Source organism: Mytilus californianus, unplaced genomic scaffold (genome assembly GCF_021869535.1).
Source record: "Mytilus californianus isolate M0D057914Y unplaced genomic scaffold, xbMytCali1.0.p SCAF_3, whole genome shotgun sequence".
NCBI classification, from domain to species: Eukaryota; Metazoa; Mollusca; class Bivalvia; order Mytilida; family Mytilidae; genus Mytilus; species Mytilus californianus.
In genome coordinates this window covers 55485930-55503082 of record NW_026262679.1, presented here as the reverse complement: position 1 = coordinate 55503082, position 17153 = coordinate 55485930, and the positions used below count along the sequence as shown (strand labels likewise).

Sequence of the window (17153 nt, the reverse complement as noted above, 5' to 3'; positions counted from 1 at the left end):
AAGTCTAGAAACATTAGTGTCATTCCAACGCCAGCAGTTACCAATCTTACCAACACTGACTCTTGGTTACATTTCAATGGACAGAGCGAGTGATCATCATGAGATGGCTGGAATTGGTGCAACGTTCCACAACAGTTTACGGGTATCTTTAGCCATACAATTCTCAACATGTTTATGTTACACGGGTGTGTCACGGGGTTTTGATTTAGGAATTGTAAGATAAAGTGTACATATCCCGGTCATATGAAGGAGAAATTTCGGCCGGGAAAAATATAGATTTACATGTTTTACTAAAGTAAGAGAGACCATTGTTTTGTTCAAATAAAAGAACTGGGTATCACAAAAAAATGAATATTGAATTTTATAGTCTCTGAAAAATGCTGTCGCTGTAATTATTACTTTCAAAATTAAAGGGCACCGATAAAGCTATAAAAAAATTACATTTTGTGGCAAGAAAACCGACAAAACTTAAATTTAGTAGACTACAAAGGTTTTGGCAGCTGACTCTGAATCAAATAGGGATCTTGAGGTAAAAGGGGACGAATTAACAATTATACCATATACACAGAGCACCATTACAAATATACATGTATGGACATCTGCCTTTATCATATTAATGGCAGTTGTGCTTGAAAAATGGTCCAATAAAGAGAAAGAGTGTTAAGTACATGCATAATATTCGATTAGCATACATTAGAGGGTATGGTTCGGGCCGGTCAGTATATGATGAACATTGATATGGAGTATGGGTATTGTACGTTTCTATACCCATAAAATCTTTTCATTCACACATTAGTGCTAATCATACTCTTGACGATTAAGGTAGCACGGTAGTATTTGCATTCAAGAACTTAGGTTGCTCTTTTGTGTACGGTGTACCCTACTTAAGTCAATGTATCTGAACAGTGCGATTGGACAAAGAATACAGTATCAACTGAACATACTTTCCAAAACTGAGGGATGAATCAGGTGTAGAAAAATATGAAATAATTTTACATACAGGTGAAAAAGAATTTTTGGAGAATTTTTTAAAATTTTGTATTCACCGCACGATAAAAGACTTAAAAGCACTAGTGGCCTTAGGTTTTTAAAGATATCAAAAAAGTAAACGGTCATAATACATATTCAAATTCATTTCTGAATAGTATAAGGAAAGTACTTCAGTTAACTGTTAATGTAGAATTTTGGGCAGTGTTAGAAAGTGGTGAAAATTCTAAAAAGGCTATCATTATCCCTTATGGGCCAGAAAATACTACCGTGCCCCCTTAACTGGGAGATATATGTTTACACTAAATCAATAAAGGTATTTTTTTACCTATTCAATTTGTAAGTTTATCAATAAAAAGTTGATTAAGGGCAACTAGAATAAAAACAGACCTTAAATTCCACCCCTGGGAGTGAAAATTGCTGATTCAGCAAATTTTGCCTGATCTGTGGGTTATAATGTTAAAATTTACCTAGAAAGTAGAACTTCATTATTTTTATGTAACTTGCGATACATTTTTAATTATAAATGTTCGCTTTAACTTTTCGCAGTGTCTGACACATGTGCAACAGCTGGAATTTGAGACGCGACCTATTTTAGTTGCCTGCACGTCCTATTATTTTCACCGAAATGAATAAAGTGCATAATTTCTTATTTTTTTCCACACAAGTACAGCTATACTAGTTTTCTTTAGGTTTGATTTGTAGTTCTGTGGTAACATGACACCAGTATGAGCATTTTTGGAACCAGTAAGTGGTTAGGGTCCTTACTTATTCATTTAGCCCTCATATTTAGCTGAAATAGAGATAGCAATAGGGGTTTCTTTACATTGACAAGACATTTTTTGGGAACAAAGTATGTGATTATGATTGTATATCAGCAAGATTAAATAGTTTATTCATTTTCCATGCAAATGTCATTAATTTATTTGATTTTCTGACCCTGAAAAGCACAATAAAGCTAAATTGATTATGTAAGGGGACATAATTTAACTTGATGCATACATGAGAAATAGATAAACAGTCAACTAAGAGATATATTCTAGTACATGTATTGTCAAAAAGATCTTTGAATAATAGTTAACTGCCATCTGAAGAGTCTTGTTATATTGCCTTCATAATCTGGAAATGCTTAAAGGAATGTAAGGCATGCTGTAAAATGTGTAATGGACTTTACTAACATTTTTCATGATTTGGTGCTTAAACTGTTTCTTTCAGTCAGATTAACTATAAATAGAGTTGGCAATCCAATAATTCCTCCTGAATCACCATGGTTTACTTCTGTGTTGATTTGAAACAACATATATTTGGGTTTTGTTCACTCCTTAAGTAAAAATGTTTAGAAGAAAAAAAAGTGAAAATCTGCCAGCTGGGGTAGGGGTATACTTTTTAATTTTTTTTTGGTAAGAAATAAGTGCAGATTAGTATTATTTATTGTAATTTGTTTCCTAGTCAGCAGTTTATGCATCATAGGTGTCATGATTGATTTCAAGTTTGTAAGGTCTTGGTTAAGGTAGCACGGTAGTATTTGCATTCAAGAACTTAGGTTGCTCTTTTGTGTACCCTACTTAAGTCAATGTATCTGAACAGTGCGATTGGACAAAAAATACAGTATCAACTGAACATACTTTCCCAAACTGAGGGATGAATCAGGTGTAGAAAAATATGAAATAATTTTACATACAGGTGAAAAAGAATTTTTGGAGAAATTTTTTAAATTTTGTATTCACTGCACGATAAAAGACCTAAAAGCACTAGTGGCCTTAGTTTTTTAAAGATATCAAAAAAAGTAAACGGTCATGATACATATTCAAATTCATTTCTGAATAGTATAAGGAAAGTACTTCAGTTAACTGTTAAAGTAGAATTTTTGGCAGTGTTAGAAAGTGGTGAAAATTCTAAAAAGGCTATCATTATCCTTTATGGGCCAGGAAATACTACCGTGCCCCCTTAAAATGGATTCCAACACGATCATGCTATTAAATCACAAGATGTTAAACCATTATCTGTGACCTGCAAGGATTACAACTTCCGTATATGTGATAATGAGACAGCTGTATTCTTTTTGAAATATTCCCCTATTTAGTTAATGAAGCTGAAATCTTTTAAATCAACGGAAGAAAACTAAAATTGGTTTTCGATTTGGTTTCAAATTGCGAATATTTTGGTTCACGGCGTAACCTACATGTTACCAAGTTTGAATTTGCGCACTGAGCTTGTCCAAGAAAATGAGTACGACAATTGTCAATGATCGGATGATGATGAATCAAGCAGTCGCTACAATAGTCAGTAAACAAAAATCTTCAAAAGCCCATTTTGAGTTATATCCAATTTTAGAAATTTAGTTTTTCCACTCTGAAATATATTCTCTTAATAAATTATAGTATAACCTGATGAAGTGATGCCTCACCTGATTCTTTTTAAAATACATCCTGCGTCCTGATGCGTTAGTTATACAGTATCGACATAAAGCTTGCCAGAAAGTGTGTAAACATCCGGGTAAGGAACTAAGCACTGAGCATCAGTGATTGCAATTATAAAACAAAAATCTGGCACTGAGCATCAGTGATTGCAAGTATAAAACAAAAATTTGTCATTGAGCATCAGTGATTGCAAGTATAAAACAAATCTGGCACTGAGCATCAGTGATTGTAAGTATAAAACACAAATCTGTACATGATTTATATGATATGATAATAAAGTATTTCCATTATAATGCACTTAATATATGTGCTACAGAAAGAAATGTATATGGAAATGATGGGACATACTAATCCAAGCTTGCTAAAAAAGTATGTAAACAATTTGCAAGGTGCACTTGAAAGGTTCCTGACACCGGAAGGACCACTTATTGTTAAGCGTCGAGAATATTAAAAGCTGTTGTAAACAGATAAGCAAGTGAGACCGGTAAGGGTGATGCTAATAATTTTCAGTGGGGTTTCGGGGGGAATTGTACCAGTGAAGCACAGGCTTGCCAAAATTAATGGTTCGGCGGTTTGTATGTTCATCTTGCCTCATCTTTCATACTCTGGCCATATCCATCCATAATATTTGTTGTTTGTCTTTAAACTTGACCAAACAAAAAAAAAAATCGAAAATTATATTGTTCACAACCTAACATGGGTCAGAATATGGGTTGACCGTACATGAAACGTCTGCATAATTAATAGAACAGAATATAAGATATAGTGTATCAATACATGACACGAAATCACTGCACGCACACGGAAAAACAAAGATCAAAGGTACAACACCCTTCTTGCTGTTCTTAATCTCAAAGTCACCGTTGGGTCTAACGACAGCCATCTTTGATTAAATATAGAATAGTTCAGGTTCAGCTAAATACTATTTATTCTTTTCAGGTATGGTGAAAATGAACCAAGTACAGTTCCAAGTGCTTTCAAAAATATCGAATAAAATGTAGCACTATTCAGTGCAGTTTTCACAAAAATAAAAACAAACTAACTAAACTCTGACTGTTCGAATCTACTAGTAGAGGCAAAATTTTGCAAAGTATAGAACAAAATATAAAAGTATTGAACCGATGTTCAGTTAATACTTCAGAAATCAAGGAATTAAACAGCTGCATGTGAAAAACCCTCCACTGGATTCCAGAGTCACAGCCTGTAGTATGTTATGTTGCCGCTGCTGGTTGACTGTTTCTCCATGCTGGAACCATCCGCACAATAGCCATTGATTTCGTACAGAATGATAATCATGATACATGATTGTACATTAAATTTTCAGTTTTAAAATTATGTAAAACATGGGTTTCGACTTCACATAGCAAATCTGATCTTTAACGAGTTTTCATCTCTGTTAGGTCATTAGTTGGTTAAGGTGCAGTTATATATTTGGTGTTTTACGCTTGCAAGAGCATTGGGTGTGTATAAAACCAGAGATAACACGCAGTCATCGGAAAGATTCAGTCATTTCTATCTATATTCTGTATGATGTGAACTTTCAGTGTGTACAGTTGTACAATCCTACACACTGATATGAAAGCTTTTATGTTTGATTATTATTGTCAATATAATTCAGAGTAAGATAATTACACCCATAAAGAGTAATATTTGATAAAAGGAGAAAGTACTATAGGGCCACTGTTTTACCCACTAATAACCATAATATAATAGAGAATGGAAACGGGGAATGTGTCAAAGAGACAACAACCCGACCAAAGAGCAGAAAACAGCCGAAGGCCACCAATTGGTCTTAAACGCAGCGACAAAATCCTGCACCTGGAGGCGGGTTAAAGCTGGCCCCTAGCAATATTGCATACTAGTTCAGCGAAATGGACGCCACTAAATCCGAAACATACAAATGAACCAAAATTTCAAAAACACACAAGACTGACAAAGGCTCGAGATTGGGACAGGCATTAAAATGCGGCGGGGTTAATCATGTTTTGTGATCTTTAAGTCTATTGTATGTTAAATACTATTGCGGCATGTTAGGCTGCTTTGAAAAGTTGGTCCAGTTCAATATATAGCATTGTGTTCACTGAGGAAATTCTAGTCTATACCATAGAGCTAGTAATTTTATGACAAGCGTTTACAAGAAAATGAGATGACTTACCTGCAGTTCCATTGTATCCATTAATAGTTAATGTATATCTTGATGCTGCATCACCCACTGCAAATGTACTATACTCAGCATAATACATGTGGCCGTTGATGTTAACAAGTTCCACTCGTAGTTTATATGATCCACTTCTGGTTAGAAGATTTAGGCATTTGTTACCTAGTTAAAGACATTTAAATATATTTAAGATGCATATTTTTATATGATTTGGGCGTGCAATTAAAAACCAGAAAAGAGAAATATGAGCTGCGTCGGATAGAAATCGACCTTATGCAAATGAATATTATTATCTGTTAACTTATTTCGGGTTGATTGATTGGTGATTGCTTTACACCGCATCAGCGTAAAGCAATCACCAATCAATCAACCCGAAATAAGTTCGGGTTGAAAAAAAATCTCTATGCAAAGTATTTAACTGTTTGAAAATAAAGTTGATATAAGAACCCTACAAAACAGACCAAAATTTATCTTATATTTTATATTTGAATGTTCCAAAATCAAGCAAAGTCTTGTACATGTACATGTATACGTGCACTTGCATAAGGTCGATTTCTATCCGACGCAGCTCATATCTTTAAAATAGATTGCTGTTTGCAATAAATGACAGCCATATAAAAACTGTTATGTATGAATATTTCCCCATTTTAATTATGCAAATAACAATATGGCAATTTGGAATGATTACCAATCAGACAAGTATCTACCATAAAGCAAAGAACGAGGATGTTAGCAAATTAAGGTCACCGGACGACATTGAACAGCATTCAGTAATTTGCAATATCCATACCGCAAGGTAATCTATCGAAGGAACTTAAGTGGTAAAAAATAAAACAATTTAAAAAAGACTAGTGTCGACATGATTTAAGTAAATAACATTAGATTTAAAAAAAACAAAAACAATCACGACAGACAACAACCAAAGAAAATCATAGGACTTGAGACAGGAACATAATTAATTAGGCGGAGTTGAACATTTTTGTGAGCGCTCAACCCTTTCCCGACAGGTCAGTAGGGACAATGGTATAAAAGTTCAACATTTCAATTGATTAATTGGTGTTTAACGCCACTTTTAGCACTATTGTGCTATTTCGTACTGGTCAGTTGTTATTAGCAGGGGAAGCTGTAGTGCCCGGAGGGAACCACTGACCTTTGGTAGGAAAACTCACAATTCTAGTCAATTAAGATTGGAGTCAAGCGCACCTGCCACGTGCAGGACTCGAACTCACAACCTTAGTGTTGACAGGCTAGTGATACAGTAGCTCCACTACTTAGACCACTCGGTCAATGCGGACCATTCAACATTACAACAAACTGTAATCACGGGCTTGACTCATTAGTTCTGCTCTTTTCACAAAATCAACTTATATATTTACAATAGAAACAAAGTTCTGTCTTTTTTTGGGACAGATCATTATAATGCTATTCTTGCATCACTTGCACATTTACGTAATAGTAAAATCTAATCATTGCAATCGACAAAAAAAAAAGATGTGCCCACAATAGATTCAATAAATGAATAAATACAATTCTAAAAATACATTAATTTTGTAATTAACATATACCAACCAAGCCAAAATTCATTCTGAAGATCACCAAACCCATTCTCATACTCTACCCAGGTCCTTCTAAAATTTTCACTTCCGTCTGTTCTTCTTTGAAAAACCTTTGAGATAAACATTACAAGTCGTAATATTGTAAATGAAACAATTTTTTACCAAAGACTGAGATTGAGATATGTGGTCGCGTTGACTTTTGATATAGCAGTATAATCCAAGCTTAAGAGGGGCGTGAGTTTGACCGAGCAGGATGTATAAATATAGAGCGACGCACGGTCACAATGAGAACATTGAATTCAATGCGTCGTGTACACAAATTGTCATTTTCTGTGTTTGTTGAAGAACCCTTGCAAACATCTTAGAGTTGTTAGTAAGCAATGTTTCTGCGCATATTCAACATTCCCTCATTTTCTAATGACAGTCCACATTGTCCGGTAAGTATCCCGGTTGACCCACTTTTCGGAACCTATATATTGTATTTATTGTTAATTTGCTCTTGTCCTGAATGTGCAGTATATAATTTCCATTATACTTTAGAATGAAATTATAAATGCGTAGAATTAAGTTCATAACAGGTGGATGTGGACAACTTGTATTTACACGTTATCGTGTCTGTCACTGGCTTTCGACAACAAAGATATCACGCAATTACAGTATGTCAGGGTCATCTATATGGGGATGTACATAATTACTATCTTTACAGATTTCCATTCATAAAATAAACGTTTTGCATAAAATTTTATATAGATTTGTTTTTAAATATGATTAATTTAATCACATCAGAAAGTTTTTTTAAAAGAATAAGTAGAGGCAAAACAGTTACAGCTTGGATAATCGTAACCCATATTTTGTTAATTATAACGAATCATTTACATATCGGCAATCGATAACGATGTTTTTTTTCTTTTGCAAACATTGTCTGTCAGAGGCCTTCCAATGGGGATGTCAATAGTCACTTGTTTCACATTTTGATAAATAATTTATAACTTTCTTCCAAGAAAAGTTAAAAAGAATTAATTTTAAATATTCGTTTTATCATCACATCTAACAGTTTGATTTGAATAATTAATGATACGAGCAGAGCTAATATCATTAAAAAATATAAAAATATATAAACACATTTCGATTTTCATTGTAAAAAACTTTTTGAAGTTTATGGGGTTATTTAACAAAATTTCTTAGGAAGAAAAAAAAAATACGCTTACGTTATGAACATTTAAGAGTAACCTACTATTTATTTAAAGGATAAGATTCGTTTGTGAAAAGAGCTCTGGATATGACAACAATTTTTTTCTCATTTTAACTGCATATTTTCCGAATCACATCATTTGGATCATGCAGTCATATAGAAGACTCGTACGGTCAGTTTGCCTTTGATATTCAAGTATTGCACTACTCTACTCAATTATCTCTATCTATGTATATTTCTAAAGGTAAAAGTAAATAACTCAAAGACTTTTCTATTTCTATAATGCTTTATGTAAAGGGAAAACCGGTTCAGTTTGGTCTTTGTAAAGATCGTGTGAATCAATTAGTATCAAAAACAGAAATTGAAATGAATGAATAAATAAATATTAGAAATCAGAATAAGAAACAAAATGACAAGGTCTGCATTTGCTTTAACTAATTGACATTCATAATACCGGTACCATATAACAACATCCAAAGATATTGTGTGCAAAAAAGAATGTTTTGAAGCCATTTAACCGAATTTTGACAATCGCTTTCCCAATTTTACTTGATAAATGAAAACTGTATGCGACTCCCGATTTTGGAACCTGGATGCATTACTTACATGTATTTTGGGTTTTAATCTCGTTTGTCAATAGGGCTGCTGATTCGCGAACGAAATCTTTTAGTCTGTTTATTCATCCTTGTGGTTGTAGTTTGGGTATTTCGCTCGTTTGTTTGTCGTGTACGAATGTCTGAACTTTTTCGGTTCGGTTAATTTATTCATAATATAAGTGGCAATGGCTTGAATATTAAAAACACTCTTTTCATAGCAACGACAGAATTATTCTTGAATCTGAGCTTAAACTAAATATTTTATATCGTGTTCTGTAACTGTAAACTCAAATAAAGAAAAAGTAAGATAAATTCTTTTTCCGACAATGTGTGAAAAATTGTATTGTATGTAATGCAGTTATAAACAATTGTAAACAAATAGTTGTCCATCATGCATGCCACTCAATCACTGGCCTGGTCAATGGCCAAGGTAAACAAATTGCTTTATTTGTAAACAAACCCTGATATGTGTATTGGCAAAAGTATTCGCATGCTGAATATTGTATATCCGTATAAGGAAATGTATCCCACCTGTTAAATACAGCTCTTTGATCAAAACAATCGTAATTAGAATTGTACTTATTTTTTTTGGAATATGTGTTTTAAAATCTATCAACGAATTAAATAATGTGTTCACAATACCTTTGTATTAGAATATTTAGACGAGAGCTTCAGACTAAAGTGATCAACAGGAACACATATGTTATTATTACACTGTAAGAGGTTTATGGTGACATAATAACCCACACATTTATTAGGTTTTCCAGTTGACCAGTTTAGTCTTGAGTGCTCTCAATTTATTTATTATTTTAATGTGACCATACAACTTATGCTTTATACCATGCTCTGTAAACGTAGACACACAAGAAGAAATAGTCAAATGAATTCTTTTATCGAAAATTTGAGTTGTAGGTCACTGCAAAAACACGTTTTCATGGTGAGTACGTAGTAGTCCATCATTCATTGCATTATTAAAAGGATTGGTCAATTTTGTAAGGCAAAGCATATTACTTCTTATTCAAAAGAACAAATGTATTTGCGAAAACATTAGTATGCCGAAGAGTATGTGTATCCAAACATGGAAGTGTACCTGACACGATTTAATGTATCAAAGTTTCGGGGCGATACATATTATGTTAAGCATTCCTCAATCATTCAGGAAGAAACTGAAAAAAACCTGTTAAATTTAACTTTAAAATAAAGAACAAAAAATACGACACTGATATTAAAAAATATTGTTCCTGTATAGATGTTCATGAGAAAAATAAACAATGCCCCCCCCCCCCCCCCCAAAAAAAAAAGAGAAAAAAACAACACACAAAGATGATTGTCGGTGCATAATCATGAATTCAAGAATACGGGTCTGCTGCCAAGCATGGGTTTTTCTGAAGTTAAGTGGTTAGCAGAAAAGTTTTTGTTTCCTATACATCAAAAATGTATTATTCTAGACAATTTCAAGACCTAGTCCGATTGCCGAGTCAGTCTGGAAAACGTTGGACCAGCTTATTTGAATACTTTCAAAACTCTAGCGTTCGAGTTAATAACTTACTGCAACAAATAATCATATTAAGATATTGATAATGATTTCTATTTCATGAAGTAAATGCAAATTGTTTTAAGCTAGATCCAAATAGCTGTTAACCTTCCAATATCTGGCAAGTACGAAAAAGACCGTGCGAAAGCATATGTTTTAATTGCACCACGATTTAAAGCGTATCATGCATTCTTTCTAGATTTAAGATTGTAAGCAAGATATGAGGTGAAAGTTACGAAAAGCAAGTATAAATTTTAGAAAACCACAATCCGAAAAAGTACTAACACATTAATTTCTACTTTTAAAGCTAGCTGATTATTTTTGTGTTTAAAGGACGTGCGATATCATGTCAAAGTATTCAAGGCTAATCAAAACACAAGGTTTAATCCTGTAGTATTTTTTTGAGTTATTTGTTTTAAGGAATTAAGAAACTTTTGGCAACCACGTACAACGTATTAGGTGGACGTAATAGACGAACGTTTACCAGATCATACAGAGCCAATAAATGACCACATCAACGCTGTTATGGGTTTAATAGTATATTCAGACGTGATATCATCAAGAAATCGAGGAAAAACGGTTTTTTTTCCTTGCACAAAACTTAACTTCTGTGGCCCATTAAGTAAAAGTACGAACAAATCTATTCGTCCGAGTTGAGAAGCCTACGATCAATTTTCATCCTAAGATTTTTTTTGGGAATAAAAACCCCGAACCCATTCAAACTACTAATACAAACGTATTCCTAAACATAAAACAACCGCCTACGTTGAAAAATTCCAGCTTTAATTGGCTAAAACAACCAATAATGTGACGAGGAAGGGAACTAGACATATTTAACGGTAAAATCGTAGATTTGGCAACACTAACTCGTACACTTCTAGGAAAATGCCCAGTAGAATGGATGGCACAATGAGTCTATAGCATAACAATTATGCATGAGTTAACGGGGAACCGCACAGAAACTACTAGGCGACGCAAAGTCGAATGTCTTGACAGATTATTACTTACTCAAAGACATGCTAAGCAGACAGTTCGTACCGAGAGAACGCATTACTGCTTATAGGTGTGAATTTAACAGTAGAGATCGCTTGAAAAATGAACCATTTCAAGATTATGGATATGCCCTCCAAAGGCTAGTACTGTTAGACACTATCCAGAATTATATAAGACGGAAGATCTAGCTATTGTCTAAATTATCAAAGGATAAGACAAGTTTGAATTGTAGAAACGCGTTCAGTACTTGCATCCGGCAATTTTGAAGTGTAGAAACGCGTACAGTTCATGCATCCGACACCTTTAGAAAGTGTGATTGCACTAACTATCGAGTTCGAAGCATTCGTTGGTTCTTTGTTGACCGAAGAACGTAAAACAAAGAAACAAATTAATGAACATGCTATACAAGCTGTAAAAAAAATGGTTTGAAAAGACTGACTGAGAATGCTAAGGTACAAACAGATCTGACTGTACCTACTCAAAACAATTTTAAATTGCTTTGCACAATTAGGAAAGAGAATTGAAGAAATTAATAAAATAATTCCCCAAAAATGTTTAAATTGTAAAAAAAAAAAGATCATTTAGCTAAAGATTGTAGGGTACCAACTTGTTTTAACTGTCAAAAAGTAGACCACATATCTAAAGACTGTAAAGATCCAAGAGCAAATAAAAGACAAAATAATTCAAATAAAGCTTTGAACAAGGAAACCTGGGTTCAGGGTGAGAACACCAGGCTTTACAAAGATAAGAGATCCAATGTAAATGTACACCAAATTAAACAAAGTGGTCTTTTTGCCTCTTTAAAGATAGGATTTCAAAAAGGTAATGTTCTTTTCGGCGCGGCAGTCGGTTGTGTTTTTAAAGCAAAGCATGATGAATTCGATTTTCATAAAAGAATCGTGATGTTTTAATTTTTACTGCTTTAGTAAATAGAACTAAACGAAAAGTTGTAATTTCTGCAGTAAGCTGTAGGGTAAAAAGATGTAAATTTAACAAGAAATAAAGATGTAGGAAGTATTCAGACAGTTAAAGCAATGGCGGTTTCTGATTCAGTCAGTATAAAGGAATTAAGAAATTAATTGCTATGAGCTCCCAGAACATTTAACAAGTCTGATTGATAATGTCTCTCCTAAAATGACTGAACTGAAAAACCTGATCTCAAAAAATTTTCGATACAATATCAAGACATTTTTGGGGGTGTAGATGGGATACTTGGCAGATCAGATACAGTGCAGTATATCTTTCACACTGGGAACACATAAACTGTTACGAAACCCCCAGAAGGGTACCCCTGAAACAAAGGGAAATAATTGAACAAGAGTTATAGAAAAAAGGTTTCAAATTGATGTAATTCAACCCAGTAGTAGCCCTTGGAGTGCCCCAGCAACAATTTTGTCTAAAGAAAGACTCAACATGGCGGTTGTTTTGATTATTGATAATAGAATTTTAAACTTGCATACTTAAAAGGATTTTTTCCCTTTGCTAAAGGGAATTACAAGTGGTTAAGCACGATCGATTTGGCTTTGGGATATTGGTAAGTCATAGTAAATGAAGATGATAGACCTAAAACCAAACTTGCTTGCTGTACAGTGTTGTTCCAATTTAAAGTCATGACCTTTTTGTAGTGTAATAGACCCAGTTGGTTCGAACGATAATCGATATTGCTTTAAAGGATCGTGTGCTACCTTGATGATGTCATTATTTTCAAACCAACTTTTGAAAAGGCTCTAAAAATTTAGACCATATATTTGATAGATTGAGAAAGGCTAACCTTAAACTTAAACCCAAGAAACTTTCTACTTCACCATCAGGTGTTATATTTAAGACATTTTGTAAGCAAAAAGGGGATAGCTTGTGAACCAGCGAAAATTGAAACAGTTCGTGATTGTCCAGTACCTAAAAATGTCAATGAAATCCGTAGTTTCCTAGGCTTTGCAGAATATTATAAGAGTTATATTCTTGCGTATTCAGATGTAGCATTTGCGTAGTTCACTAACTCACAGTTTCGGCCGTAAAAATCTAAAAAAATTAAATTGTGATATTGTTGTGGAAATTTCATGAAAACATTTGTTGAAATGTCCAACTGTTTCAGTGAACGAATATTTTCACCAATCGTGTCTTTTATGTAGAATTTTTACGTCATAAATGTAGAGTTTTTGCATAATTTGTCAAAGTTTATAACAGTTTTCTATAAAATTAAGAGTGGCGCAAGCCCTGCCCACAAATACTTTTGCTGAAATATTTTTTATATACATTTTACCACATTCTTTACTCTTTAACCAAAATGTCAATGGGCGACGGGGTGGCGCCACATATAAATTCATAAAAAGGTCCAAAAAAGCTGACAAAGTAATAGAAAATGGAGTAAAATGAAATCTTTTCCTACTTCAAGCTAATATATTTATAATATATGAAGCCGATATACAATTAATAATACACACACACATAATATTTACTCAAACAATTGAAGTTTAACCAATACAACTTGACAGGGCCGTTTACTTTGGTTACTGGCACTTCTCCTTTGACTATAAAGGGTCTAAAATTGAAATGGTATAAAGGATGTCAAAATGCATTTGAAATTTTGGAGGAAAAGCATATTTCTGGACCCATTTTTAGTTACCCTATAGAGGACGGTCAATTCATTTTAGACACAGATGCTAGTGGTCGTGCAATAGGTGCAGTCCTTTCTTAGGTTCAGCAGGATAAAGAAAAGGTGATTGCTTATATATGATTCCGAAACGAAATATTGTACAACATATAGGGAACTCTTGTCAGTTGTCACTTTTGTCAAATGTTTTCGCCATTATTTGTTGGGTTAGAAGAATGCTGATTATCCTGGGTGTGATAAAAAAAAGTATTTCAGTGTCGCAAAAACCCAGATATATATGTTGTAGCACCTATTCGGCCTGAAAATATTGTCTAAGATGAAAGTATACCCTATGTCGAAGATGAAGGTGATATGAAAATAAGTTTGAATTGCCCCAAATTTCAAACTTATTAAGAGTTTGAACAAATGAGGAAAAAGTATCTTGGCAGGTTAACAACCCTGACATTTTAAAAATCATGGAGATGTTAAATCAGTTTGATCAAAAACCTAGAAAGGAACATGTTTCCGGGTGTTCATATGAAATTATGAGCATTTGGAGCCTATCGGAATTCTTTGCAATTGGAGAAAACATACCTTAATATAAACTGAAAAAGAATGATAGGAAAAAATCTTGTATTAGTAGCCTCAATGGAAGTGAGAAACCAGATTATGAAATAATTTCATAACTCAGTGATATCAGGTCATTAAGGTAGAGATCGTACAATTAGAGCTATCAAAATAGGTTTTATTGGTTTGTATGACACCAAACATAAGTTCGTGGGTTCGTAACTGTTCAGTTTGAGCTGAAGCTAAACCTGACCCAGTTATAGGTAGATTTCCTCTTCAGCAGCCTTTAGTGGGTTGTCCTTTTGACAGGATTGGTGTCGACATTGTGTAGCCCTATCACCTATTGTTTTTATTATTTTTGAATGTATTGGCATAAACAGTTTTGTAATTTCGTAGTTCTGAGGAATTTTCTTGATTTTCAGTTGTTTCTACTGGTGAAAATATAGCTTACAAATAATTACACAAATTATTCTTAATGAGAGACTACTGAAATAAGCTCCCAATTAGTTTTGTGGCCGAAAATAGTCAAATGTCATGGTGTACAGGAGGCAACTCTTGATATTCATCTCATTATAGACATAGGAAAATATCGCTTTAAACGAAAAAAGCACTTGAACGCAAAAATTTAATTATTTTAGAAAGTTCCAATGTTTTCATAATATTTTCCATAAAAAGTTAAGCTATGTTTGGGCAAGTTTCCGTGTGTATATAAAATTATTGAATTTGTTTAATGTCTCTGGTAAATGCATGCCAACTTGAAAAATAAATTTTAAAGGCAAAGCTGAACTCGATGATATGTATTAATACATTTTCATTAACTTTAGAGATTACTTTTTCCATTTTATAATTAGTCCTTGTAACAACTGTATGTCCGTTATCAAAGACATTGATAAACCAACTAGTGCTGAGAAAGCATGATAATCCGGAATTTGGTCGTCTCTGGTATTAACAAAACCTAAATTATAATTATTCACGTTTTGCCGCCAAGCGATAACTGTAGATATGAAAAATGAGGAAATGTGTTATGATTGCCAATGAGACAACTATCCACTTGGAGTCCAAATGAAGTGGCTTTAAGCATGCGCAATTATAGGAAAGTGTACGGTCTTCAACAATAAGAAAAACCCATATCGTATATATCGTAAATATGAAACAATTCAAACAGAAAACTAACGGCCTAACAAAACAATTTTCGAAAAAAACAAATATGACAGACATGAACCTACGACAACCATTGAACTACAGACTGCTGACTTGGGACAGGCACATAAAGAATGTGACGGGGTTAAACATGTTTGCGAGCGCTCAACACTGCCCCTACCCTAGGACAGTGGTGTACCAGCACAACATAAGAACAAACTACAGAAATCAGTTGCAATTGGCTTAACTCAAAAGATCGGTACGGGCAAAAAAAACAACTAATACAACAATAAACACAATGCACCGAAATAAGAGTACTCGTAGTTACGGACATCTAGTTCAAAGCAAAATACAACAGTTACTAATAAATAAACCATGTTCTAGATTATCAATCAGTACAAATGCATCGGAATTAGTTTAAAGACGTCATAAACAGTCTGAGAAATACATGACCTTGTGCAATGCCAAAATATAAGTTAACAGTATCGACAGGATGTAGGATAATGTATAGCAATATATATTTAGTTATATTTTAATTTTTCAAAAACAAAATCAATGTTAGTACCAATTAAAACAATATTTAAAGATTTTCATATTGTGTTCAATTGATAACCGTGAAAAATAAGTTTTATAAAAGGATCAATTAGTCTACATGGATCGTATCTAAATTTACGGGCTTTAAAAACAACATCACCGTAAAAATGGTTAAGGATACATTGTGGGTCCATATCATATTACTGAAAATGGGAATGAGGATTCAATTGCCGTAATGCGCTAACTGTTACGCAAACAAATTAGTTACAAAAATATTTTGTAGATTTGGCATGCCCCAAACAATGCATAGTGATCAGGGCAGGGAATTCGAAAATGTTATCAATGTTTGTTAATACATATAGGAATAACTGGAATGATTTATTGCCGGAAAATGATACTACCGGTGTCAATCAATAGGGAAATGGTATACCCATTAAGTATTATGACACAAAACTCGTTTACCACTCATACACCATGTCCAATTGAAATTTTACAGTGGCTAAATTACTCCTTTTGTAAAATGTTTTATTTTGCTGGGAAAAACTTATCAATAGCTGCTAACAGACAAAATAACAATTATACATGTAATAGGCGTCTTAAACCTAGTATGAGGTCAATGATTTTGATTGTAGGTGGTATCTCCCGACAGTAGGCATTACGTTAGGATTAGTATGGAGAGGTCCATATAAAGTCAAACCCAAGTTTCTGATGTAACCTGTAGAATTTAGGAAACCTACTGCTAGAGAAATAGTACTCTATGTAAATCACGTAAAACTGAAGATGAAATACAGTCGGACAAGTCTGATATTGAACCACCTTAATTTTATAATATGTCAGATCCTGAACTGTCTGGTTATGAGACTGAAGTTCCCATAATAGGGATTTA

General features: G+C 33.6%; 2 protein-coding genes across 6 annotated transcripts in view; both read right to left on the bottom strand.

Moving 5' to 3' along the window:
- Nucleotides 1–17153, bottom strand: part of LOC127734918 (fibrinogen-like protein 1) — a 166323-nt gene that overhangs the window by 84995 nt on the left and 64175 nt on the right. The gene's annotated exons all lie outside the window — the stretch shown is intronic.
- The window catches only part of LOC127734920 (ficolin-3-like), a 32642-nt gene that overhangs the window by 7856 nt on the left and 7633 nt on the right, over nt 1–17153 (bottom strand). For both annotated transcript variants that reach the window (XR_007997824.1, XM_052244957.1), the window contains 2 exons: nt 7135–7231; nt 5563–5727 (listed from right to left, as the gene is read on the bottom strand). Coding sequence is in view for 1 of the 2 variants with exons in the window: in XM_052244957.1 (XP_052100917.1) it covers nt 5563–5727; nt 7135–7231 (262 nt within the window). In the remaining variant the exon portion in view is untranslated. The remainder of the gene's footprint in view (nt 1–5562; nt 5728–7134; nt 7232–17153) is intronic.